Raw genomic sequence first — 27,858 nt, forward strand, 5'->3', positions numbered from 1 at the left:
TTAAACAATTCTGTCATCATCCATAATTTTTTATTCGTGTGTCACAAGTTGTGGGAAGCAATATTAATACCTTGAAATAGAATGGATTCACTGATTTCCCTACTGTAATTGGATTCAGTTTCTGAGATCTGTCCATGATCCAAGCTAGAACAGTTGTTCTGTCCTTGTTCAGTTTTCCTCCATGACAGTCAATCTTTCAATGATAGGGAGTGATCAGGAAGACATTTATTTCAAATAATAATTATAAATAAATAAATAAAAATAAAAAATATAAAAAATTAAAAAAAGGTTAATTTTCATCTGTGTGGAATGTAGATGTTGAAATATCGAACTGTTTTGTAAATTCTTTTTCGAAATTACACTCTCCACAGCATCAGTAACAAGCTTTCTTCATTAACTGAAAGTCACTCGTTCCTTCTAGCACTTGTGGCACTTCACAGCTTCAAGAAACAAGGATTGACTACAAAACAGTATGAAAGCAGAATGCAGAAGAGTGGGCAGAAAGTAACTAGGTATCATTAAATGGCTGTTACTTTTTTAATATTGATGGAATAATATTGGAAATAGCACAGACATACAGAACAGTAAACAGGATAGTGATTTTTCCATGCCAGTTAGTACAGACGGTGGCCACGACAGGCAGTACACTCAGAAAATGAGCACAGATTGCTTCACGGTACAAGAGAATGAGCACAGATTGCTTCACGGTACAATGTGTGGAATTTGATCGTTCTTATGCAAACATGGTGGTATACAGTAAAGAGAAGGAATGCCACAATTCGCCCGGAGACAATAAAGAATGGTCACATGAAGCTGATGACCACAGGTTTGGTAAAGGATGCAGCAAAACAGGTCATCCATCCATGTCTCCGTGTCCCGAGAATGTGGCAATTGTGCAGAACATGTTCAGTCGTAGCCTAGGGAAATCAACATGCCAGGTAGTTCGTGAGAAAGGACTCACAAGGCACGCTATGCAACAGGTATTCAAATATAATTAAACTTTCAATCAAGGACACCCCGTTATGTGCAGACTTGACACCATAAAACAGTGATTGCAGAATGGAGCATGGAGGACTGGCCTAAACTGTTTCACAACATCCTCCGAAGCGATGAGGCCGTATTCCATGTAGGAAGTATTGTCAATCACCACAATTGCCAGGATCCTGGAGTTACTGTGGAGAAGATGCATTCTTGTCCAAAACTGATCAAGTGGTGTGGAATAACAGCTGAAAATTTCATCAGCCCATATCTCATGTATGACACAATGAATATGGATTGCTACCTCCAAATTCTTCAGGATTATGTTTGCCCCATGCTATCTGGATGGGAAAATACTGATGACATTATCTTCATGCAAGATGGCACACTGTCTCAATTTCAAATGTCATGTAGAGCTTGTCAGATGATAAGTTCCCAGGACATCACCTGGGGAGACATGGACCTCATGAATGGCATGCAAGAAGTCCAGAGCAAATACTCTTAACTTCCCCCCCCCCCCTCCCCCCCCCTTCTTCAGAGAGCTGGGAAAAAGAGGGGGCGTACTGAATGAAATATCACACACTGGACAAACTGAAAGCAGGGATTTGAAATGTTCTTACCAACATCCCATACAACTTCCTCCAGGAAGCTGTGGATTCCATTCCAGGTAATTGGAGGAGATTGGTCGATGTCCTAGGTGCCTACATCGAAATGTAATGGACATATGCAATCATATTTGCATATAATAGAGTACGTACTGTCTCAATTTCAAATAAGTAATTCTGCAAAGATAAAAGTTGTGTGTCAATTTGAATATCTAGTTACTTCCTGCCCACACTGCAGGTTGGAGAAACAGATGAGAGGTGGTGTGAGCCTGTACTGAGAATAACAAAAATATGGGACTTCAAATTATAAAGAATACAGAACTCCTGTCTTAAAATTAGAAAATGTTGGCGAGATGCCCTCACTACTATTAGTTCCAATTATTGAAAGGACCAATACACAACTAACCCCCCTACCTCAAGGACCCAGAAAAAAATTTCATATTACCGAGAGTTTAATGTTATCAAATGTCAAATTATCAAGAGTCAAATGTACTTTGCAAATTCAACTGTGAAAACATTTTTCAGAGTGTTTGTATGAGACGTATTTGAGGCAGGATGTGATAACCAGCCTGGTATTTACTTAGAAAGATGCAGGATGCCTCTCTACACACCACCACCACCCGTGGCAGGCACTACCTGCATTGCCAGCCCTCCTGTTGGTGGCCCAGTCAATGCTGTCACAATTTTGGCCAGCTCTGTCATTGCTGAAGCTCATCCATCTGCCATCAGCCTGATCACCACCAGCCCTACTGTGACTGGCCTCGGCATCAATGGCGCCGATCTTGCTGCCACCATCTTCACCACCGCCAGCCCTGTGGCCAATCCCACCACCAAAGCTGTCACTGCGGCTTGCCCCACTGTAGCCGAACTGGCAGTCAGTCTCTCAGACCCTGTCAGGTTGCTTATTCCTCAGGCACTCTCGGGTTCATTCTGCATCTTCTTCTTTGTGCCTCTTGGGCTTAATCTGCATACATGCTCTGGGGCTTCTCCCTTTCCTTCCATGCTGCTCCATTCTTTGGCTGTGATGATTGCAAGTTGTTCCTCTCTGCTGTCACACTTGGTTTTGTCACGTGTGAAATTTTGCCACAAACCTTGGATGGTGCCGTGCTCTGCCATGTCACATACCCGCCTTCCCCCACAACTGGATGGTCCTTCTCTATGCTGCTGACCCTGTCTGTCTATGGTTTCTGACGTTTCTAGTCAATACAGCCTTTTCTTGGCAATATTAGATGCCTCAACAGCCTGTTGGTGTCTTCACAGTCTGCCCAGCCACTGCTGATGGAGCATCGATCTCATCAGACACCGATACCTCTCAATGCTGTTGGCAGCTCTCCATCCCCAAGGTGCCTACTCCTGGCAGCAGGCACTTTGCCCTCAAGCTGGCGGGACCCTGCAGCTCTGCCACCTCTACACAGGAGGCCCTATGTAAACAGCTCACATCAACTAAACTCATTGATCTATTTACAAGCGCAGTCTTGCATGGCTCACGCTGTTTTCACTCAAAGCTTCACACAGCTACATGGTGTTCGGCAGTGCTAATCTCACCAATAAGCAGCAAGCCGTGCCTATTGTGTCAGAGCACTGTAGTCTGGGCACTACATTCTTATGCTTCATCAGGTGCTCATTCAGCGCCACGCTGGTGTCCCTCCATTGCAGAGTATTTAGGCTGCTGCCAAACTGTGCTTCAGCCAGTACCATTCTAGGCTTCATGCTGGTCACACCAACAGCTGACCAATCAAAATTATCACCCATGCCATGAGCACTTTCCACCAATGCTACGCTGGACTGTGGTCCGCCACTACCAGATGCCACACCTCGCTGCACATTGCCCCTGGTTAGCGTTGTCGTCACGCCATCGTCTCCGATGTCTTTCGACACCCAATGTCCCAGAAGTCCATTGTCCTTGAGGGCACACTCCAAGTGCCAGGTTGTAGTCTACCATCCATCATCCTCAGCTCCTTCTGCTCTGCTGCTTACTACGACACCTGGACTCAATGTGTAGGCATGTCTCACATCTCAGGCAATGTCCAGGAGTGACATTTCTATTTGTAATTTAGAAGTGTGGACATTCATCCATGGTCACTGTGTTTGAGTTCTGTTTCTTATATTGATAATAAACAGTTATTCTGGCACTTGCACATTTTGTTGGCAGGCCTTAGCACTCCTCACCCACCAACATAGAAGAGATAAAAGTCAACTTTACTTTATGCAAAGCTACACTGCATCACCAATATACAATCTCAAGTTTGATACATTTCTTTCTTTTTTCAGAAACTCACAGTGTCATTACAATAATGTGATATATCATTGTTCTTGATAAGCTCTCTAACACCATTAAATATAGTAAATGAGGTAATTCCAGTAAATAAGAAATAACATTTGCTTCAATATCCCAACTCAGTAAGTTACGAATATTAACTGAAGAGCTAAGTACTGGTCCCCTTGGGTACTAAAATTTGTTGTAAAACTGGATTCATTACCTTGAATCATTTGTGAAAAATTACAGTGGTGTACGATACCCTAATGTAAGTCATGCACATAGAAACACATAATGAAGTTCAATATACTGTAAGTTTAGCAAATGTTACCTATCGAGGTTACCTGAAACTCGGGCAGCGGAATGTAAAGACGTTTCACAAGTCTGCGGCGCGCTGCCTCGTCCAGTTCCTGAGGCCTATTTGTTGCCCCTATAACTAATATACGATCTTCTTCTCCAGTTGCAGCACCATCCTGTTAAAATTAATTTTTGACATTGGTTTTTTTCTGCTTTAGGAGTGATAAGTTACATCTTGCATGGATTCAGTCACAAATCACATATAGTTGTAGGTTAGGACATGAGATTAAAGATACATGAAACTTAGGAGGGATCAAACAAATAAACAATTATGAAAAGAAATGTATCTATGCAAGAAGATACTTGCTCAAAATTTTACAATGACGCCATGAAATGTGAACAACAACATAGTCTTTGTATCAAAAGCCTCTCATTTGTTGCCTCTGAAATCTGTCATTTGTCATAAGTGCCTCATGCTGTTGCTTCAAATGGACATCTGGTGTTCAGAATGAAGTTTTATAATCTGTTACCAATGTTATCAAAGTCTAACAGGTTGTCAGTAGACATCAGGCATCAAATTTGAATCCCCCCCCCCCCCTTCTTTAAGCCTAAATAATACCTTATCAGCCACTTTCCTTATAATTTATCAGAATAACTGGACTCCGGTAAGTAATTTCCAGTGAACATTAATGTTCTTTGAAGTTAGTACAGTTATGTAAATGCTTGGCGTGAAGTAGCAGAAGGAATTCGTATAATTACATAACAGTCACACTGTCCTCCGATTGAAAAAAAAACAAAAAAAACACCCTCCCTAGCTTTTGCATGTTGCTTCTCTAAAATAGAGTTGTTAAATATTTATTTGCAACTCACATTTGATGAAATAACCAAAGACATATTGGCAATAAACACACCAGTACTACTATAAGCTTCTGTGTTATGGCACAGTGAGCATACCTGTAATTTTACAACAGTATTTAAAACACACTGCAATCCAATTAAAGTTTTTTGATGTTTGACACCTGTCACTTGCCACTGCAGTGTTACCACATCACCTGCTGCTTGGCTATAGGTGACACACAAACATAGCAGTTCACTTCACAAATGCTGCTAATGTGTAACGCGAACAAATGTTGAAAGTGCCCGCCGTGAGGTGTATCGGGAATGTGAGACGCTCTGTCAACGGATGATTTTAAGTGACAGATGACTGAGCTCCCAGTTGGTGCACATCGACAGCACAGAAAGATACGTATATAGCTTCTTTTCTGTGTTTACTTTGTAGATTCTTACTTAAATTGCATGTGAGCTTCGTATAGGAGGTGTAATTTCAAGTTTTAGTTACTGTAATTGTAAATTCAGGCAGATTGTAGCGCAGACGTTAGGCATTTGTACAGGTTAGTTCATACATTCTTTGCGTGTTTCCCTTGCGTTATCTAGGCACGGACTCGTGTTTCAGTAACTGTTGTTCAACATCGATTAGAATGGACAGGGACTGTGATTGCTGTGTTCGGATGAGGGCTCAGTTGGCATCCCTTCGCTCACAGCTGCAGGCAGTGCTGACTTCGGTCGCGCAGCTTGAGGCTGTTGCCAATGGGCACCACTGTGGGGAGCCGGACTTGAGTATCACGGGGACGTCAACCTCGTCCCGTCTGTCACCAGATCAGTCTGCCGCTGTGGTTGCTCCGGTTGCTGCCCGCAGTGGGGCTGACTCCTCGCCTGTGGTTGATTGGGAGGCCATTCCAAGGCGTGGCAGGCAGCGAAAGACGTCCCCGGAGGCTGATCAGAAAGCCTCCCCGGTGCGTCTGACAAACAGGTTTCAGGTACTGTCTCTGGCTGAGACAGATGCAGCTGCCTGCCCTGTTTCAGAGGATGATTCTCAGCCTTCAAGGTCCGGGCAATCGCAGAGGGTAGGCTTATTGGTAGTTGGGAGCTCTAATGTTAGATGCATAATGGGGCCCCTTAGGGATATGGCGGCTAAGGAGGGGAAGAAATCCAGTGTGCACTCCGTGTGCATTCCGGGTGGAGTCATTCCTGATGTGGAAAGGGTCCTTTCGGATGCTATGAAGAGCACAGGGTGCAGCCAGCTGCAGGTGGTGGCACATGTCGGCACTAATGACGTGTGTCGCTTTGGATCCGAGGAAATTCTCTCTGGATTCCAGCGGCTATCTGATTTGGTGAAGGCTGCCGGTCTTGCTTATGAGATGAAGGCAGAGCTCACCATCTGCAGCATCGTTGACAGAACCGACTGCGGACCTTTGGTGCAGAGCCGGGTGGAGGGTCTGAATCAGAGGCTCAGACGGTTTTGCGACCGTGTTGGCTGCAGATTCCTTGACTTGCACCATAGGGTGGTGGGGTTTCGGGTTCCGCTGAATAGGTCAGGAGTTCACTACACTCAGCTGGCGGCTACACGGGTAGCAGAGGCTGTGTGGCGTGGACTGAGCGGTTTTTTAGGTTAGAAGGCCTCGGGAAAGTATGGGGTGGGCTGCAATCTCAAAGGGTGCATGGCAAATACAGGACGTGCTTGGATCAAGGAACAGTCAGAATTGTAGTTGTAAATTATTGTAGTTGTGCTGGGAAAGTCCCTGAGCTTCAAGCGCTAACAGAATGCACAGAAGCTGAAATCGTTATAGGTACAGAAAGCTGGCTAAAGCCTGAAATAAGTTCTGCAAAAAGTCTTAGATGGTGTCCAGGAAATTTAGATTAGGCAGAATTGGTGGTGGAGTGTTTGTGTCTGTCAGTAGTGGTTTATCTTGTGGTGAAGTCGAAGTAGATACTCCGTGCGAATTGGTATGGGTGGAGGTTATACTTAACAGCCAAACTAAGTTAATAATTGGCTACTTCTACTGACCTCCAGACTCCGATGATATAGTTGCTGAACAGTTCAGAGAAAATTTGAGTCTCGTAACAAATAAATAACCCACTCATACGGTTATAGTTGGTGGGGACTTCAACCTTCCCTCGATATGTTGACAAAAATACTTGTTCAAAACCGGTGATAGACAGAAAACATCTTCCGAGATTGTCCTAAATGCTTTCTCCGAAAATTATTTCGAGCAGTTAGTCCACGAACTCACGCGAATTGTAAATGGTTGCGAAAACACACTTGACCTCTTAGCCACAAACAATCCAGAGCTAATAGAGAGCATCATGACTGATACAGGGATTAGTGATCACATCTACATCTACATCATTACTCTGCAATTCACATTTAAATGCTTGGCAGAGGGTTCATCGAACCACAATCATACTATCTCTCTACCATTCCACTCCCGAACAGCATGCGGGAAAAACGAACACCTAAACCTTTCTGTTCGAGCTCTGATTTCTCTTATTTTATTTTGATGATCATTCCTACCTATGTAGGTTGGGCTCAACAAAATATTTTCGCATTCGGAAGAGAAAGTTGGTGACTGAAATTTCGTAAATAGATCTCGCCGCGATGAAAAACGTCTTTGCTTTAATGACTTCCATCCCAACTCGAGTATCATATCTGCCACACTCTCTCCCCTATTACGAGATAATACAAAACGAGCTGCCCTTTCTTGCACCCTTTCGATGCCCTCCGTCAATCCCACCTGGTAAGGATCCCACACCGCGCAACAATATTCTAACAGAGGACGAACGAGTGTAGTGTAAGCTGTCTCTTTAGTGGACTTGTTACATCTTCTAAGTGTCCTGCCAATGAAACGCAACCTTTGGCTCGCCTTCCCCAAAATATTATCTATGTGGTCTTTCCAACTGAAGTTGTTCATAATTTTAACATCCAGGAACTCAGCTGAATTGACAGCCTTGAGAATTGTACTATTTATCGAGTAATCGAATTCCAACGGATTTCTTTTGTAACTCATGTGGATCACCTCACACTTTTTGTTATTTAGCGTCAACTGCCACCTGCCACACCATACAGCAATCTTTTCTAAATCGCTTTGCAACTGATACTGGTCTTCGGATGACCTTACCAGACGGTAAATTACAGCATCATTTGCGAACAACCTAAGAGAACGGCTCAGATTGTCACCCAGGTCATTTATATAGATCAGGAACTGCAGAGGTCCCAGGACGCTTCCCTGGGGAACACCTGATTTCACTTCAGTTTTACTCGATGATTGACTTCTATTACTACGAACTGCGACCTTCCTGACAGGAAATCACGAATCCAGTCGCACAACTGAGACGATACTCCATAGGTCCGCAGCTTGATTAGAAGTCGCTTGTGAGGAACGATGTCAAAAGCTTTCCGGAAATCTAGAAACACGGAATCAACTTGAGATCCCCTGTCGATAGCGGCCATTACTTCATGCGAATAAAGAGCTAGCTGTGTTGCACAAGAACAATGTTTCCTGAAACCATGCTGATTACGTATCAATAGATCATTCCCTTCGAGGTGATTCATAATGTTTGAATACAGTATATGCTCCAAAACCCTACTGTAAACCGACGTCAATGATATAGGTCTGTAGTTAGATGGATTACTCCTACTACCCTTCTTAAACACTGGTGCGACCTGCGCAATTTTCCAATCTGTAGGTACAGATCTATCGGTGGGCGAGCGGTTGTATATGACTGCTAAGTAGGGAGCTAATGTATCAGTGTAATCTGAAAGGAACCTAATCGGTATACAATCTGGACCTGAAGACTTGCCCGTATCAAGCGATTTGAGTTGCTTGGCAACCCCTAAGGTATCTACTTCTAAGAAACTCATGCTAGCAGCTGTTCGTGTTTGAAATTCTGGAATATTCCATTTGTCTTCCCTGGTGAAAGAATTTCGGAAAACTGTGTTCAATAACTCCGCTTTAGCGGCACAGTCGTCGGTAACAGTACCATCTTGTGCAACGCAGCTAGCTCTCTATTCGCACGAAGTAATGGCCGCTATCGACAGGGGATCTCAAGTTGATTCCGTGTTTCTAGATTTCCGGAAAGCTTTTGACACCGTTCCTCACAAGCGACTTCTAATCAAGCTGCGGGCCTATGGGGTATTGTCTCAGTTGTGCGACTGGATTCGTGATTTTCTTTCAGGAAGGTCGCAGTTCGTAGTAATAGATGGCAATCATCGAGTAAAACTGAAGTGATATCAGGTGTTCCCCAGGGAAGCGTCCTGGGACCTCTGCTGTTCCTGATCTATATAAATGACCCGGGTGACAATCTGAGCAGTTTTCGTAGGTTGTTCGCAGTTGACGCTAAATAACGAAACGTGTGAGGTGATCCACATGCGTTCAAAAAGAAATCCATTGGAATTTGATTACTCGATAAATAGTACAATTCTCAAGGCTGTCAATTCAACTAAGTACCTGGGTGTTAAAATTACGAACAACTTCAGGTGGAAAGACCACATAGATAATATTGTGGGGAAGGCGAGCCAAAGGTTGCGTTTTATTGGCAGTACACTTAGAAGATGCAACAAGTCCACTAAAGAGACAGCTTACACTACACTCGTTCGTCCTCTGTTAGAATATTGCTGCGCGGTGTGGGATCCTTACTAGGTGGGATTGACGGAGGACATCGAAAGGGTGCAAAAAAGGGCAGCTCGTTTTGTATTATCACGTAATAGGGGAGAGAGTGTGGCAGATATGATACTCGAGTTGGGATGGAAGTCATTAAAGCAAAGACTTTTTCGTCGCGGCGAAATCTATTTACGAAATTTCAGTCACCAACTTTCTCTTCCGAATGCGAAAATATTTTGTTGAGCCCAACCTACATAGGTAGGAATGATCATCAAAATAAAATAAGAGAAACCAGAGCTCGAACAGAAAGGTTTAGGTGTTTGTTTTCCCCGCGCGCTGTTCAGGAGTGGAATGGTAGAGAGATAGTGTGATTGTGGTTCGATGAACCCTCTGCCAAGCACTTAAATGTGAATTGCAGAGTAATCACGTAGATGTAGATGTAGAGCTGTGGCAGATGATGCGTTTTGTTGTCCTGAATTCAAACTCGTGTCCTAATCCAACCAAAACCTCAGGATGTGCAATGTACCCAAGAAAATGGCGGTCAACAATCTGCAGCAGAACTAAAATCATGATTACTTTGTTCATGCTGATTAAAGCCAATCTCTAGGAGCAAACTCAAGACAGAAAAAAAAAATCAGTTAAGGCACCAATATCAAACTGTAATTCCTCGCTTTCATTGCTTACCTGAAACTGTCTTCACACTGGCTGCACAAGCAGCTGCCTTACCAACCAATCAGCAGTCCTTGTTGATAATTGGCTGCAGATTATATATATATATATATAAAAAAAAAAAAAAAAAAAAGGAAGGAAGAAAGATAAGAGCAAGAAAAAGAGTAAATATGACAATCAAAAATATGTGGCAAGGAATTAGAAATAAAAAATATTGCATTTAATCAAATTAATTGGATAAAAATAATAGTAAAATAATAATCAAACCCTTTTGGTTAGATTCAGAAATAAAAAAAATTGTTAGATCTGACAAGATTCGAACCTATGACTTTATAGATGGAAGGTTTCTACGCTATCCATAGCACTACACTGCAACACACAATTCAGTAGTTTGATTTATGACTATCATGAGCCAGTCACGATGATGAATTGCAACCTACAAAAATTCGGCTTCATGCAATTTCGCATGAAGCTTATCTAATGTAAACTGATATCTGTGATTATGATAACTGTATATGTGGTGCTGAATCGCATCTTGTGCAGAAGTACCCAATAGTGTTTGGTTAGTGCTTTGTACGGAACTTGTGTATTTCATTAGCATCGTTGTGTGTGTTGTTTTGGGTGTGGTTATCATGTGTAACAAATATGAAATAGAAGTGCCAGACCCATGATTCAGGATCCAAACACATCAAGAATGAATGCTGGAGAAGAAATTGGAAATGAACTGACCTATTGTGGCAGTCTCACAACGGTGAAGGGCTCAATCACGATGTTGAGTGCTCTGATTGGAGAAAACCAGCTCCAACACACGAAGTGTCTACCATCAACTAATTTTAATCAGACTATACTCAACAGTTCTAATACACAAATTATTTTGAAAATGTTATCTCAACAGGTGCCTCCCTAAAGGAACACTTAGTGCCTCATTTGTAAAGTGTTCTACATTGCAGGCCATTAAAATTTTAACACCACGAAGGACCGTAAATAAACTAATTTTACTTATTTTGCATACACAGTATAATGGAAAGAATATGTGATCAGGTTAGTAGGTGATTTAAGGGTATATAGGGCACAAAATTTAGCACACACAATCACTACCTCTGGCAGCAACAACCTGGCAGTATGTTGAGCCAATCTGAGCTTGAGTGATAGATATGGTTACCATCATTCCACGTTGTTTCGCCTCTATGCCAGAGTCCATCAGTTGCAGAGGCTGGCGAGTGGTGGCATGCAGGTCTCTTGGCCACATCACCAGACGTTTTCAATAGGTGAGAGATCAGGGGAACATGCTGGCCAGAACAACAGTCAAACACACTTCATATTGAGGTAGATCAAAACAGCATAAGCAACATGTGTGAAACCTAATGTCACAAAGATCTTGAAGATAAGACAAAGCCACAAGCTTGAACATGTCAAAAATATAGTGCCCGCTGTCCAAATTATCAGCTATGTGAACCAGAGATGATCATGTTTTTTACCCAATGACATTCCATATGGTAGCGATAGCTCCTGGCCCCATATGACAACTACTAATGCAATCTGACAACATTCTTTCCCCTAAAAGCCTCTACATATACATACATGTCCATCACGATGCAGTACACAGAACTGTAACTTGTCTTAAAAGACGAAATGGTGTCACTCCTGTCTCAAGTGGTGTCATTGGGTGTACCACTGTCTGAGTGCCCCTCTCTGCTGCCGCGTCAAGGGAAGCCATAACAATTGTAGACATGCCGACAGTATGTGGCGTGCGAGACATTGCACTGTCTGTGTCGTTACCTGTCTTGCTGTAAACAAGGCCTGACTCAACCCGTGTGAGGTACCTGTGCGATCCTGCTGACTGAACCAACAATCCTCCGAGGTGATAGTCACGTGGCACCATTGAGATACTGTATGGTGTTGTGTGTGGCCCTCCTGAACCTGTTGATTCCATTTTCGCATGACAGGTGTGGAATTCTGATTAACAAAAAGTATAAAGTGTAGTTCTGATACAACACAACTCTGCTGCTCCCAAATACCAACACAGGCTGGTAGACAGTTCTCTTTCTCACATAAAGCATAACAGTATATTCTTGCAACAACTAACATTCAAATGCAATTTCTGAATGAGAAACCTGCTGTGTAATCTTGTACATAGAATGTAGATGGCGTTACTCCTGCTTGCTTTGTATAGATGTCCTGAAATGCTCATTATCTGCATATCCAATCATGTAGTATACTTTGTGCCAATTCAATTCATTGTTTGTTCCAATTTTAATGGCCAGCAGTGTATTAGCCAATCAGGCTTCACTATGTATCCAAATTGTCTTTTACTAATAATGCTATTTTTACCATTTTTATACCCGATTTAGACTTATTTTGCGTACTGTTGTGCTGTGCTATTGCTGATCTTCGTTTGTATCTACATTTTATCAGGTTCGGTCTGCTATATCAATCGTATATGCACACTGCACAAGTAGGAACTGTTTTATAAAAGTTTACCTCCAACAGAAGAAATATATGCAATATGAAAGGACAAAGGTGTATAAGGGAATAAAAAAGGATTGGTAATCAGAGGGAGAATAGAATGACCACACTGATCCTGCTGCAAGGTCACAGCATGCTCAACAACAAAATATTCAATATTTATGATGCATGCAGCTTGTCTGTACTCATTCATTCTGAAAGATAACTTGTTAGTGCTCTTATATCAGCATAATCTCTTGATTAAATAAATTATGCAAGTAGTGTGACCAGAGTAGGTGATATTAATGGGCTGGTGTAGAACAGCTCTTACCAAAATGATCATTCATGTGAGCAAGAGGCACTTAATAAGAAGATGTGATTAGGAATGTATTGGTTCATTACTAAGAATGATTGAAGTTTGGTGCATCACTCTCAGCATAGGGGGAAAATTTTGGGATGATGTTCCCACCAATCTTATTTCACAGTACTCATGAATGTAGAGTAGCTGCCAAGAGTAGATTTTGGTCCAAAATGGTAGTCACCGAGTTCAGCTCCTGTCTTTGATCTACTGATAACTAGCAGTTAATAATAGTAACCTGAAATTTGAATCTTCATTATTAGTTGACTGCTATTATTAAACTGTCTCCTGCAGCTTCTCTCTTTCCAGACCCAGGTTTGGATAAGCACCTGTCAGTTTTATCTCTTCTTTATATCATTATTTCCATCAAAATTTTAAATGTGGTGTGTATCATTCATGTGTCATTTATTGATCTTTCAGCAATTGTTACACATACATACATCTTTTGTGACAAATACTCTTAGCTTGTAAGGGTTCTAGAACAGATGTACCACGAGTTTCACTTGTTGTAAACTTGCCTACAGCCTTCTACCAGGCACAACCTGTTTTCGTCTCCCTCTTTCAGAGTGGTTCTTCTAAAGATGTATTTTAACGCTACCATACCAAGTCAAAATTAAATTCTCTGAGAAGGAATTCTACACTATATTTTCCCCAATGTTGCCAAAATGACTACTATTATGACATTTGTCTCTACAATGCTAGGAAGAACAAGCAAAGACAAAAATCTACTGGAAATTCTTACCATAAGAAGGTACAAAGCTAAAACATCCACGCAGTATTTAATTCAATACTCAAGTAGTAGTAGTATGGGAAGACAGTATAGGCAGACACAGATTTGAGTTTTTAAGCACGGATGAAACCGAAATAAGTGTGAAACACTTGCAAATGGGTGTATAACCATAATTATTCAGATAACATAAGAGCACAGTATTTTTTAACTCAAAAAATATAAGTGGAGTATTCTTACCAGCTGAACAAGGAATTCAGTTTTTATGCGCCGAGAGCTTTCATGTTCAGTCTCACTTCTTTGACTTAACAGAGAGTCAATTTCATCTATGAAGACAACAGATGGTTGATGACACCTACGAATATTACACATGATAATTTAAAAAATTCCTTATTTAATAGTAAATCAAGATATTCATAGAGCTCTTGTGAACAATAAACATACCTCGCCACAGCAAACAAAGCTCTAACCATTTTTTCTCCTTCACCAATCCACTTTGATGTCAGGGAAGATGCACTTATACTGAAGAATGTTGAACGTGATTGTGAAGCAATACATTTACCAATAAGTGTTTTGCCTGTACCAGGTGGTCCAAACAGAAGAATCCCTTTTGGTGGCCTACGCAGACCAGTGAAGATATCAGGTCTGAGCATAGGCCAGACAACAATTTCCTGTCGATATCAGAGCCAGATGAGAAAGCATATGATAACACATTATTCAGATATAATATTTAGCGCTATTAAATATACACTAGGAACTTTGAAAATAAGTTACATGTGTTGTCTCATGCTAAGATCACTGTGCAATATGAGGGCTCATTGTCTGATGTGTGTATATGTTAACATTTCCTGCAGACACATTTCTGCTGTGGTGCAGATGGCAGATGCATCACAGCGTGGGAGTGAAATGGTGCAACAACAGAAAATGTACTCCAAAGTTAAAGAAAACTTAACAGTATGATTCTTGTGGGCAAAATGTCTAAATTGCATACACATTCACCATGAAATTCTGGCATTATATGAACCAAATGCATCATCTCATTCAGTTGTAGAGAAATGATGTCAGCAATTTGACCACTGCCGCATAAACGTGGGAGGTGGTGGTGATCAGGATGGAAGGCCTTCAACGTCGACCACAGAGGACAATGTCAGGGATCAAGGGGTGAACATCTGAGAGGAAACATTTTCCATGACCAAGTAGCAGATTTCTATTGCCAAAGAAATGAATGATTTGTAGAACTTTTCAACTGCTGTTTAGGGACTTGGTGACTATGTTGAAAACTAGTGTCATTCAACTGTGTCGCTTTTGAAGTGTTTTGCAGCATTGAATAAAAGTTATCTGACCTCACGCAATAATCTGTAACTTACTTTCTGAAGTCCCCTCAGTGTTCTATAGGTAAGTGAAATTCTACCTGGATTGTAGACTTTGCAAATTCAAGTCCAGCTATGTCATCCCATGTGATAGGGGCTCCACAGTCCATAATTTCATTTCGTATTAACTCAATCATTTTCGGGTCAATGTTTTTCAGTCTTTCATCCTCTTCTTGTACCATTCCCTGTTTATAATCATTTCTTGGATGCCTTTCCAGCATATCTCCTCTGTAACAAAAAATTGTCAGATTCTTTTCTGCAGTTATTTGTCTGTTATCTGCTCAGAAATAGTATAGGTGTCCCACATACAACGGGTATGCCTCATGTACAGGTTAATCATCCCTAATAGAATCGCTTGTGAAGTGGCACACTGCCTCAACAGTTGGTTATACTGCATTTTATCAGAAAGTTGAGTGCAGCTGTGTGTTCGTGTGTCAGGTGTTGTGAGAAGCATGTGTTGTTGATTTGTTACAGAAATGGGGCAGTTTAAATTAGAACAGCAAATTGATATTGTGGAGTGTTACATAAAGGCAGGTTCCATCCAGAAATGTAAAGAAATGTTTCAAGTAAAGTATCCTGGCAGGGAACACCCCATGACCAGCACTATTCAAGATTTGTACAGGAAATGGAAGGCTGTAGGGTCCATTTACAATGTGCAAAGGAATATTCAACCTACTGTCAGGATCCCTGAAACTATAAACAGAATTCCCACGGACATTACAAGAAGTTCCCGCAAGTCGGTAAGGAGGTTGTTGTTCAGGTTGGTTTACATTGTGTCATCATGTACTAAAAAATATCAAATTAAATGCCTATCATGTGAGTGTGAGTTGAAATTTGAGGATTAGGAAAAAAAGAGAGTTCATTATTGTAACTGGCTGTTAACATTGATTGCAAACTGTTACCTGGGTCCATTGTTTTACTTTATGTTCTCATCAGGTTATGCAAACTCCCAGAACTGCACATACTGATTAAAGGACAATGCTCATATGCTACATAAAGAACATCTCCACCCAGAGAAAATAGGTGTTTGGTGTGCATTGCCCAGTGTGCACATTATTGGCCCCACATTTTTCAATTACACCTTACACAACACTAGATAACTAGAGATCTTTAACTCTTTCTATTCATGATTAACAGATGTAGAGAAGCTTTATGCAGTTTTCCAACAAGATGGAGCAAGTGCTCAAACATCCAAGACAGACTCTGGCTCCCAAGGTCCCCCAGACATAACATTGTGTGATTTTTATTTCTGGGGCGCACTAAAAAGCAGAGTGTATGCTGACATTCCTTGCAAAGCAGATGATCTTAAACGAAACATTACTAGAGAAATTAACACCACCAGCCCGCAGAATTACAGCGTGTTGCTGGTAACGTCATCACACAGAGTCAACAATGTCTGGAAGCCCACGGTCACCACTTCCAGCATCTCTTACAATCAGGTAACTAAATGTTTTTTCACTTTTACTATTATCTGCTATTTTTTAGTTAGTTCTCTGTTACTTCAATCTTGGGCAGAAGGCATAATAGTTTTATGAGGGAAACCCTGTATAAGAATGTGCATATTAGAAAAAAAAAGAAAGTAAGTTGCTAGTCACCACATTGCACTAGAGGCAGCCTACATTACAGAACATATGGGAATGGCACATTAAATGAGCAAACGATTCAGATACGATTATAATATCCTAGTTCAGCTGCTGGAAGCAAACAGTGTGATATGTATTAACAGCTCAAAAAAGCTCTAAATGTTTGTTGAAGATAGCTCTAATCAAACAATAAAGGATGCAGCAATGACACGGATTGCATGTCCTTCTACAATTTTCATTTTGTTTAGTTAGATACATTTAGGTCATTTGTATATTTTAATGATGTGGAATGAGTTACGTAACAAATATTTAAATTATGCAGTTTTGTCAGATGTAGATATGGTTGGAGACTGTGGCTGTTATATAAATAAATTGTTGATGATGTACAGCAACCATCCACAAACTGGTTTCAGGTTACTTTACTCAAAAAGTACCATTATCAGTTTTGAATTTCTTTTTTACACTTCATCATCAGACAGTTTTTCATGCTTTCATCAATACACATTACACATTGGTTTCCTGTTAGCTACCCTACGATAAACAATAATTTACAAATTATAAATGTGTAATCAAAATGGTTGCAGCACATTTTTGTTGTAATGCAATTTACTTGAAATGCCCATCTGGCACATCTGCTAATACGAACATTTCCCATAAGCTGCATTTTAACACAAATATGTAGTGCAACCATTTCGGTTACACATTAGTAATCTGTAAATTATTGTTTATCCTACAGCAACTAACAGGAAACCAATGTGTAATACGTATTGATGAATATATGAAAAAAAGTCTGATGATGAATTGTAAACTTTTCCAAAACGGTGACAGTACTTTTTGAGTAAAGTAACCTGAAACCAATTTGCAGCTGGTTGCTGTACACCATCAACAATTCATTACGATATTTAGTTTAATAACAAATTTGGCTTGGAATCCATTTGCACAGTATAAGCTGCAAGGGACTGAATGTAATTCTTCCAAATGCCTGGATATACATTTTCAGCTTTGCTATTTGTCTAGCATCATCAGGTGATCTCAAAGATTGTGGTAATGACATAATTCACCCCTTCCTCAGCCAGATGTTTTTAATGAGGTAACAATGTTCATTTTTCTTTACACCACTTGTGCACCTAATGATCTAACCATCCCCATGCAACAGATGCAAATGAGTTAATTATCTCATTATCTAACATCCCCCCAAACTGGAACAATTTAACATCATTTGCCTGGGTGTTGACTACCTATCACTGTGCCTGGCAATTGGGAACATGCTTTCCACAATTCTTCCCACATCTCTCAAAGTGGTAATCTCTTGTTCATCCAACCAACAAAATATCCTGATTTATCCTTATGCAATACCTCAGATTTGAGAGGACGAAGGTTCAATCTCTGTCCAGCCATCCTAATTTAGGTTTTCCATGATCTTCCTAAATCACGTCAGGCAAATGCAGTATGTTCATATGACTGTATAGACGAATCATGTTTTTCTTGCATTAACTCTTAACATCCCAGATGCAGTTTCACAGAGTGCATTTATTGTTACTCTGTCGCTAATGTGTGTGGGTGGGATAGGAGATTACAGCCTTGCCCAGTTGTTCTTCCCTGAAGCTGCCATAGTTTCCTTTGTCAGTAGTAATTTGAATGTGACATGGACTAGTGCTATCACTGCTTCTTTTGTGCTAACAGTCTCTGATATTGCACCTGGGGCTTTGCATTATGGATTCAGTAGGCAGGTCTTCGACTGCTTATTTCAAGGATACTGTTTTGAAATGGTCTGAGGACAGTTTAGGAAATGATGTTGGATTAGAGAGTGACAATGAAATTTAAAGTGAACATAATTCAGAACAGGAACAATGTGAAAGTGAGGACAAATTTGTTTTGCCATCTGTGAATTCTTTGAAAGAAACAGGTGATCAAAGTGATGAAGACAGAAGTATAGAGACTGAATCTTTACCTAAAGCTTCCACTACAAATATATTTTGTTGAAACAGATACCGCTGGTCGTCAAAGCCTCTTCCATTGATGGCCAATGACATTATTTTTCCGCATGTAGGGTAAATGTGTTTGTCCTTCACAATTCCTACAAAGATGATAACTTAGATGAGACACTTCAATTTTCTGAAGAAGCTTGCAAACTCATTGGTGATACCACAGATAAAAAGCAAGACAACAACTATCTCATAATCTGCGAACTTCGTGCAACACTTATCATGTTTTGGGTGTAGCTGAACCAAGAGCAAAAGTCATTGCAGAAAGAGTGTAAAAACGCAGAATATGCACCACCAGTGACTCAAAAAAGAAGAAAGAAGTGGCTTATATTTGTCATCGTTGCAGGAGCCAATCTAAATTTATTCTTCTACAAAAATGTCCAGCGAGTGCAAAGAAAACCTCTGAGAAGAAAACTGAAAACCTGAAAAGTACTAGCATAATTTTCATTTTTTTGAATGTTTTATGGAAATTTTTATGTTTTTATTGTTACATGTATAATGAACAATAAAAATATAACAAAAAGTAAAATTTAGAGTGCAAGGTATTTGAGTTTCCACACTATTGGAGCAATGAATATATAATATGTTGATCGACATATTTTCTTACATTTCCAACCTAATTATGGAGACGTGGAAACTCTTTCTTAAAAATCAACATAGACATCCCGGACAGTTTTAACATCAAAGAATTTATCTTTCAAAAGGAATTACACTGCAGATCAATCAGCTACAGCCGCACATGACAGGTGTGCTTTACACTTATGCTTTCAACTGAAATGCAAATGGTCTCAAAACCAGATGTAAGACTGGCAGTGTCCTCAAAGGTTTACAAAACTATCCTTGTAATTTTTTCAAGGCCAAAATGAATTTTTCAGACCTCGGGTTTGCTTTAATGCCATTGAGTTTAGGAAAACAGATGGTGATTTTTTATAAGAATTTGTGCCTTCTTTAAATGCACCCCATATCGGAAATAAGTTGTTTCTCACCTTGCAATATCTTACTGTGGACAGTGTGCAGTCAAGCTGCAATCCATTCCAAATGTTCTAGTCTTCTCATTCTGCTCTCCTCCTCCATTCATAAATTCAAAGGTGGTTGTTGTTGTGGTCTTCAGTCCAGAGACTGGTTTGGTGCGGCTCTCCATGCCACTCTATCCTGTGCAAGCTTCTTCAACTCCAAGTAACTACTGCAACCTACATCCTTCTGAAACTCCTTAGTGTATTCATCTCTTGGTCTCTCTCTATGATTTTTACTCTCCATGCAGCCCTCCAATACTAAATTGGTGATTTCTTGATGCCTCAGAACATGTCCTACCAACCGATCCCTTCTTCTAGTCAAGTTGTCTCACAAATTCCTTTTGTCCCCAATTCTACTCAGTACCTCCTCATTAGTTATGTGATCTACCCATCTAATCTTCAGCATTCTTCTGTAGCACCACATTTCGGAAGCTTCTATTCTCTTCTTCTCTTAACTATTTATTGTCCATGTTTCACTTCCATACATGCCTACACTCCATACAAATACTTTCAGAAAAGACTTCCTGACACTTAAATCTATACTCAATGTTAACCTTCTTCTACTCAAGCTGTGCCACAAACTCCTCTTCTCCCCAATTCTATTCAATACCTCCTCATTAGTTATGTGATCTACCCATCCAATCTTCAGCATTCTTCTGTAGCACCACATTTCGAAAGCTTCTATTATCTTCTTGTCTAAACTATTTATCGTGCATGTTTCACTTCCATACATGAGTGCACTCCATACAAAACTTTCAGAGACTTCCTGACACTCAAATGTCTACTCGATATTAACAAATTTCTCTTCTTCAGAAATGCTTTCCGTGCCATTGCCAGCCTCCATTTTATATCTTCTCTACTTCGAACATCATCAGTTATTTTGCTCCCCAAATAGCAAAACTCCTTTACTACTTTAAGTGTCTCATTTCCTAATGTAATTCCCTCAGCATCACCCGACTTAATTCGACTACATTCCATTATCCTTATCTTGCTTTTGTTGATATTCATCTTATATCCTCCTGTCAAGACATTGTCCATTCCGTTCAACTGTTCTTCCAGGTCCTTTGCTGTCTTTGACAAAATTACAATGTCATCAGCAAACCTTCTCCATGGATTTTAGTTCCTACTCCAAATTTTTCTTTTGTTTCCTTTACTGCTTGCTCAATATACAGATTGAATAACATCGGGGATACTCTATAACCCTGCCTCACTCCCTTCCCAACCACTGCTTCCCTTTCGTGCCCCTCGACTCATAACTGCCATCTGGTTTCTGTACAAATTGTAAATAGCCTTTCATTCCCTGGATTTTATCCCTGCCACCTTCAGAATTTGAAAGAGAGTATTCCATTCGACATTGTCAAAAGCTTTCTCTAAGTTTAGAAATGCTAGAAACGTTGGTTTGCCTTTCCTTAATCTATCTCCTAAGGTAAGTCAGTATTGCCTCGCATGTTTCAACATTTCTACTGAATCCAAACTGATCTTCCCCGAGGTCGGTTTCTACCAGTTTTCTGGTAGGGTAAGTCCCTGCAGGTACATTATCCTCTGCGCCCTCTGTGGCTCAGATGGATAGAGCGTCTGCCATGTAAGCAGGAGATCCCGGGTTCGAGTCCCAGTCAGGGCACACATTTTCAACATGTCCCGAATGATGTATATCAATGCCCATTTGCAGCTAGGATGTCGATTAAATTATCTCATTCTAGAGAAGCTTCACGGTCATCAATTGTAGCTGTTCTTTCGGGAACAGATACTACCTTCATATATAAAAAGCTGAATTTACAATGAAATGAATACCCCTAGCTGCATACAGGTGTTGATATAAGTCAATGGAGACAGTTGAAAATGTGTGCCCCAACCGGGACTCGAACCCAGGATCTCCTGCTTACATGGCAGACCCTTTATCCATCTGAGCCACCGAGGACACAGAGGATACTGTGACTGCAGGGACTTATCTTTGGCATGCCTCCCGTGAAACCCACATTTGCAACTTACTGTCCCGCACTATATTCATAGTGCCCCTGCCCATCATACTCATTACTCATGGCTTTACCGGCAATTCCCATAAGAGTTCAGGCACTGTTTGTTCATCCACACAGAAGAAGGTGGTCAAATAGACATAAAAATTGGATATCAAATTAGAATTTTCATTATTCTGACAACAGTTAGAAACTGATAAAGCTCCAGAGCACCCCAAAAATAGACCCTGAACAGAAGATAAACTATATGGTCATGTACTATAACTGTTGTTGTTGTTGTGGTCTTCAGTCCTGAGACTGGTTTGATGCAGCTCTCCATGCTACCCTTTCCTGTGTAAGCTTCTTCATCTCCCAGTACTTACTGCAACCCACATCCTTCAGAATCTGCTTACTGTATTCATCTCTTGGTCTCCCTCTACGATTTTTACCCTCCACGCTGCCCTCCAATGCTAAATTTGTGATCCCTTGATGCCTGAGAACATGTCCTATTAACCGGTCCCTTCTTTTTGTCAAGTTGTTCCACATACGCCTCTCCTCCCCAATTCCATTCAATACTTCATCATTAGTTACGCGATCTACCCATCTAATCTTCAGCATTCTTCTGTAGCACCACATTTCGAAAGCTTCTACTCTCTTCTTGTCCAAACTACACTCCTGGAAATTGAAATAAGAACACCGTGAATTCATTGTCCCAGGAAGGGGAAACTTTATTGACACATTCCTGGGGTCAGATACATCACATGATCGCACTGACAGAACCACAGGCACATAGACACAGGCAACAGAGCATGCACAATGTGGGCACTAGTACAGTGTATATCCACCTTTCGCAGCAATGCAGGCTGCTATTCTCCCATGGAGACGATCGTAGAGATGCTGGATGTAGTCCTGTGGAACGGCTTGCCATGCCATTTCCACCTGGCGCCTCAGTTGGACCAGCGTTCGTGCTGGACGTGCAGACCGCGTGAGACGACGCTTCATCCAGTCCCAAACATGCTCAATGGGGGACAGATCCGGAGATCTTGCTGGCCAGGGTAGTTGACTTACACCTTCTAGAGCACGTTGGGTGGCACGGGATACATGCGGACGTGCATTGTCCTGTTGGAACAGCAAGTTCCCTTGCCGGTTTAGGAATGGTAGAACGATGGGTTCGATGACGGTTTGGATGTACCGTGCACTATTCAGTGTCCCCTCGACGATCACCAGTGGTGTACGGCCAGTGTAGGAGATCGCTCCCCACACCATGATGCCGGGTGTTGGCCCTGTGTGCCTCGGTCGTATTCAGTCCTGATTGTGGCGCTCACCTGCACGGCGCCAAACACGCATACGACCATCATTGGCACCAAGGCAGAAGCGACTCTCCATTCGTCCCTCCATTCACGGCTGTCGCGACACCACTGGAGGCGGGCTGCACGATGTTGGGGCGTGAGTGGAAGACGGCCTAACGGTGTGCGGGACCGTAGCCCAGCTTCATGGAGACGGTTGCGAATGGTCCTCGCCGATACCCCAGGAGCAACAGTGTCCCTAATTTGCTGGGAAGTGGCGGTGCGGTCCCCTACGGCACTGCGTAGGATCCTACGGTCTTGGCGTGCATCCGTGCGTCGCTGCGGTCCGGTCCCAGGTCGACGGGCACGTGCACCTTCCGCCGACCACTGGCGACAACATCGATGTACTGTGGAGACCTCACGCTCCACGTGTTGAGCAATTCGGCGGTACGTCCACCCGGCCTCCCGCATGCCCACTATACGCCCTCGCTCAAAGTCCGTCAACTGCACATACGGTTCACGTCCACGCTGTCGCGGCATGCTACCAGTGTTAAAGACTGCGATGGAGCTCCATATGCCACGGCAAACTGGCTGACACTGACGGCGGCGGTGCACAAATGCTGCGCAGCTAGCGCCATTCGACGGCCAACACCGCGGTTCCTGGTGTGTCCGCTGTGCCGTGCGTGTGATCATTGCTTGTACAGCCCTCTCGCAGTGTCCGGAGCAAGTATGGTGGGTCTGACACACCGGTGTCAATGTGTTCTTTTTTCCATTTCCAGGAGTGTATTTATCATCGATGTTTCACTTCCATACATGACTACACTCCATACAAAACTTTCAGAGACTTCCTGACACTTAAATCTCTATTCGATGATAACAAATTTCTCTTCTTCAGAAACGCTTTCCTTGCCATTGCCAGTCTACATTTTATATCCTCTCTACTTCGACCATCATCAGTTATTTTGCTCCCCAAATAGCAAAACTCCTTTACTACTTTAACTGTCTCATTTCCTAATCTGATTCCCTCAGCATTACCCGACTTAATTCGACTACATTCCATTATCCTTGTTTTGCTTTTGTTGATGTTCATCTTATAGCCTCCTTTCAGGACACTGTCCATTCTGTTCAACTGCTCTTCCAAGTCCTTTGCTGTCTCTGAAAGAATTACAATGTCATCGGCGAACCTCAAAGTTTTTATTTCTTCTCCATGGATTTTAATACCTACTCCAAATTTTTCTTTTGTTTCCTTTACTGCTTGCTCAATATACAGATTGAATAACATCGGGGAGAGGCTACAACCCTGTCTCACTCTCTTCCCAACCACTGCTTCCCTTTCATGTCCCTCGACTCTTTATAACTGCCATCTGGTTTCTGTACAAATTGTAAATAGCTTTTCGCTCCCTGTATTTTACCCCTACCACCTTTAGAATTTGAAAGAGAGTATTCCAGTCAACATTGTCAAAAGCTTTCTCTAAGTCTACAAATCCTAGAAATGTAGGTTTGCCTTTCCTTAATCTTTCTTCTAAGATAAGTCGTAAGGTCAGTATTCCATCACGTGTTCCAATATTTCTATGGAATCCAAACTAATCTTCCCTGAGGTCGGCATCTACCAGTTTTTCCATTCATCTGTAAAGAATTCGTGTTAGTATTTTGCAGCTGTGACTTATTAAACTGATAGTTCGGTAATTTTCACATCTGTCAACACCTGCTTTCTTTGGGATTGGAATTATTATATTCTTCTTGAAGTCTGAGGGCATTTCGCCTGTCTCATACATCTTGCTCACCAGATGGTAGAGTTTTGACAGGACTGGCTCTCCCAAGGCCATCAGTAGTTCTAATGGAATGTTGTCTACTCCTGGGGCCTTGTTTCGACTCAGGTCTTTCAGTGCTCTGTCAAACTCTTCACGCAGTATCGTATCTCCCATTTCATCTTCATCTACATCCTCTTTCATTTCCATAATATTGTCCTCAAGTACATCACCCTTGTATAGACCCTCTATATACTCCTTCCATCTTTCTGCTTTCCCTTCTTTGCTTAGAACTGGGTTTCCATCTGAGCTCTTGATATTCATACAAGTGGTTCTCTTTCCTCCAAAGGTCTCTTTAATTTTCCTGTAGGCAGTATCTATCTTACCCCTAGTGAGATAAGCCTCTACATCCTTACATTTGTCCTCTAGCCATCCCTGCTTAGCCATATATATAACTAGGAATCATTAAAACAATAAAGGCAATGACAAAAAGCATTGAGTATCTTCTGTTAGGTAATGACCTAATCTCATGGTGTGTTGTGCACTGAATTCATATCTAGCATCATGGTTTTTCTAAACACAGCTTTGTCACGTTGTGACTTAGTTATAAACTAGAAAATTCGTTATACACATATCACTGGAATGAGAAATTTAATTTTTCAATATGAAGCATAAACTCTTTATTGTATAGGGTCACACCTGGATACACTGTCATCCAGCATGGAATGTGCAACACATCAAGGGCAGAGGATGGTAGGGGCAGTATTATGTTATGGCGAATATTCACCTAAGCTTCCATGTGACAAGTCATAGTAATCAAAAGCACCATGAGAGCTGTGAACTATGAGACCATTACTGTAGACCACATGCATCCCTTTGCACTTGATGTCTTCCCCAATGGTGATGGCATTTTCCAGCAGGATAACTTCCTTGTCACATGCTGGAATCTTGCTACTGTGGTTAGAGGAGCATAATAGTGAACTCACAATATCCTGACTACTAAATTTGGTGACCCGAATACATCTGTGATTCTATCAGGTGCCAAACACACGCCCACAACACACCTACATATGATTTAAGGGAATTACATTTCCAGGGTACAAATCTGGTGTCACGCACCTCCATTAACCTGTCAAGGACTTTGTATTGTTTTCCAAAGGTGAGCCTTGTTGGTATTAAGGCAGTCATAATATTTAGGATCACATGTATAACCTGAAACATTGAAAAAATTTGGTGGAGAAAGAGAGAAAAGGGTGAAGGTAAATGTCTGGGGAGAGGACAGCCAAGAACAGGAAACTGCTTTAATCAGTGAGAACTGCAAGAACAGAGAATGTGCAGGAGGAACAGCATTGAGTAGCAGAGTTCTGGAGGTATCAGTGTTATGTGTAGTGCAGTGTGAAAAGTTTATTTTAATGGAGCCATCTGATAATTTAGACATTAATGATAAAATCTCCTACACAAATGACAATAATCAGGTATGTACTTACAGAACTTGTTAAAAATAGCCTGTGGAGATTATATATTCCAAACATGGAACTACAGAAATACTGTTGTAAACTCAACTAATCATTTGCGACATAGTGACACTTAACAAGTGGTAGCAAAGAGCAAAAAATCAATACAGATGTACTGGTTAAATCCATGAATAAATTCAGTGCTACAATAAATCATTAAAAATGAAGGAAGGCAACCATCACTTACAATTGATTGGAATGTTATTTGTATACACAACGAAACACCGACTTATCTCACTTTTGAGATACTATTCATAAGTTGGCATTACTGAACTTTAAATGTTGCCCTACAGGCACTTTAAAGAGGTTTTTGAAATAAATTTCTGCCACCTGACTATAGCTTACTGTTAATTTATTTCACATAATCATGATTCCAGCTTTATAGCCATTCTTAAGTGCATATTGAACTGAAAATTAATAAAGTGTACATTTCATATGGTGCATATCATAGGAAAAAGAAGTCATTATATTTTGAAAACATTACCCACATGTTACAATATATTCGATCTGTCTACATGACATGTCATTGTTGAAGAAACAAATTTCGGGTCTAACAGATTTGTTATCGTATTATACAATACAATAACATATTGAAGATACATAAGACAGCTAACATTATTGCACAGTGAATAACCATTAACACACAGTATGACGTATTTAATAGCTAATACATTGCTGTTACCTGCATTCATCATATCCGTGCATTAACTGACATTAACATTTGTCAAAACAGGGTGCAGGACCCTGCTAGCAAAGAAATTCAGTGTACATCATTTCCAGAAGACAGTAGGAAGAAAAGAGTTTGGCTGCTAGGTAGACGCCACGGGAAGGGTGTAGGCCAAAAGTTACGAGACAAATCAGGAACAGGGTACCAGGTCACAAGTATTGCGAAGAGAAGTGCTAGCCTTAGCCAGGTGACAGAGGACATAGCAAATTTGTGCAAAGATTTTGGCAGAGAGGATCAGGTTATTGTAGAAGGTGGAATGGGGAACAACCTGGCTAAGGAAAGGAATTACAGCATTAGGGGTGATCTAGATGAAATGGGAGTAGCATCTACACACACACACACACACACACACACACACACACACACACAAATGTAATTTTTGTAGAGGTCTTACAATACCATGACCACCCCTGGTTAACAGTTCCGTCCGCCACGTGAACACTGAGTTGAGCAGGCTGCTGCTGATTCAAATGGAATCTCACATGAATGCAATGCCTGTTGCCAACGTTAGGAGATGAGGATATACTAGATACAGATTGAAACTGAATAGAAGAGGGAAACATAGGCTGGCTGACATTCTTGCAGAAAATTTATGGGGTGGGGGTTGGGGGCTGCAAGGGGGATTCACACAAGCTGTTTTGAAAGGAGTCAAAATAACAGAAGAGTCCCCCTAAATGCTTACGAATGACAGGAAAAGTAAGGTTACCGTATTTCATCAAAATATTAGAGGACTGAGTAATAAGATAGAAGAGCTTCTTGTCTATTTTGAAAATTTAGAGACCTCTGAAAAGATAGACATACTGTGCATATCTGAGCACCACATAACCACAGGGTTACGTAAGGACACACAAACAATGGATGAGATATAGGTAGGTTTGAACTTGTCTCATGATCGAGAATGTTGAC

The 27,858-nt window shown here is 41.2% G+C and overlaps 1 protein-coding gene across 1 annotated transcript in view; it reads right to left on the reverse strand.

Moving 5' to 3' along the window:
- The window catches only part of LOC126473220 (fidgetin-like protein 1), a 182,133-nt gene that overhangs the window by 41,150 nt on the left and 113,125 nt on the right, over positions 1–27,858 (reverse strand). Inside the window, exons 7-10 of the mRNA XM_050100130.1 lie at positions 15,186–15,372; positions 14,219–14,445; positions 14,015–14,129; positions 4,185–4,313 (exon numbers count right to left, since the gene is read on the reverse strand). Of these exons, the coding sequence (XP_049956087.1) occupies positions 4,185–4,313; positions 14,015–14,129; positions 14,219–14,445; positions 15,186–15,372 (658 nt within the window). The remainder of the gene's footprint in view (positions 1–4,184; positions 4,314–14,014; positions 14,130–14,218; positions 14,446–15,185; positions 15,373–27,858) is intronic.

The sequence above is a fragment of the Schistocerca serialis genome, chromosome 4, assembly GCF_023864345.2.
Source record: "Schistocerca serialis cubense isolate TAMUIC-IGC-003099 chromosome 4, iqSchSeri2.2, whole genome shotgun sequence".
In the NCBI taxonomy this organism is placed as follows: Eukaryota; Metazoa; Arthropoda; class Insecta; order Orthoptera; family Acrididae; genus Schistocerca; species Schistocerca serialis.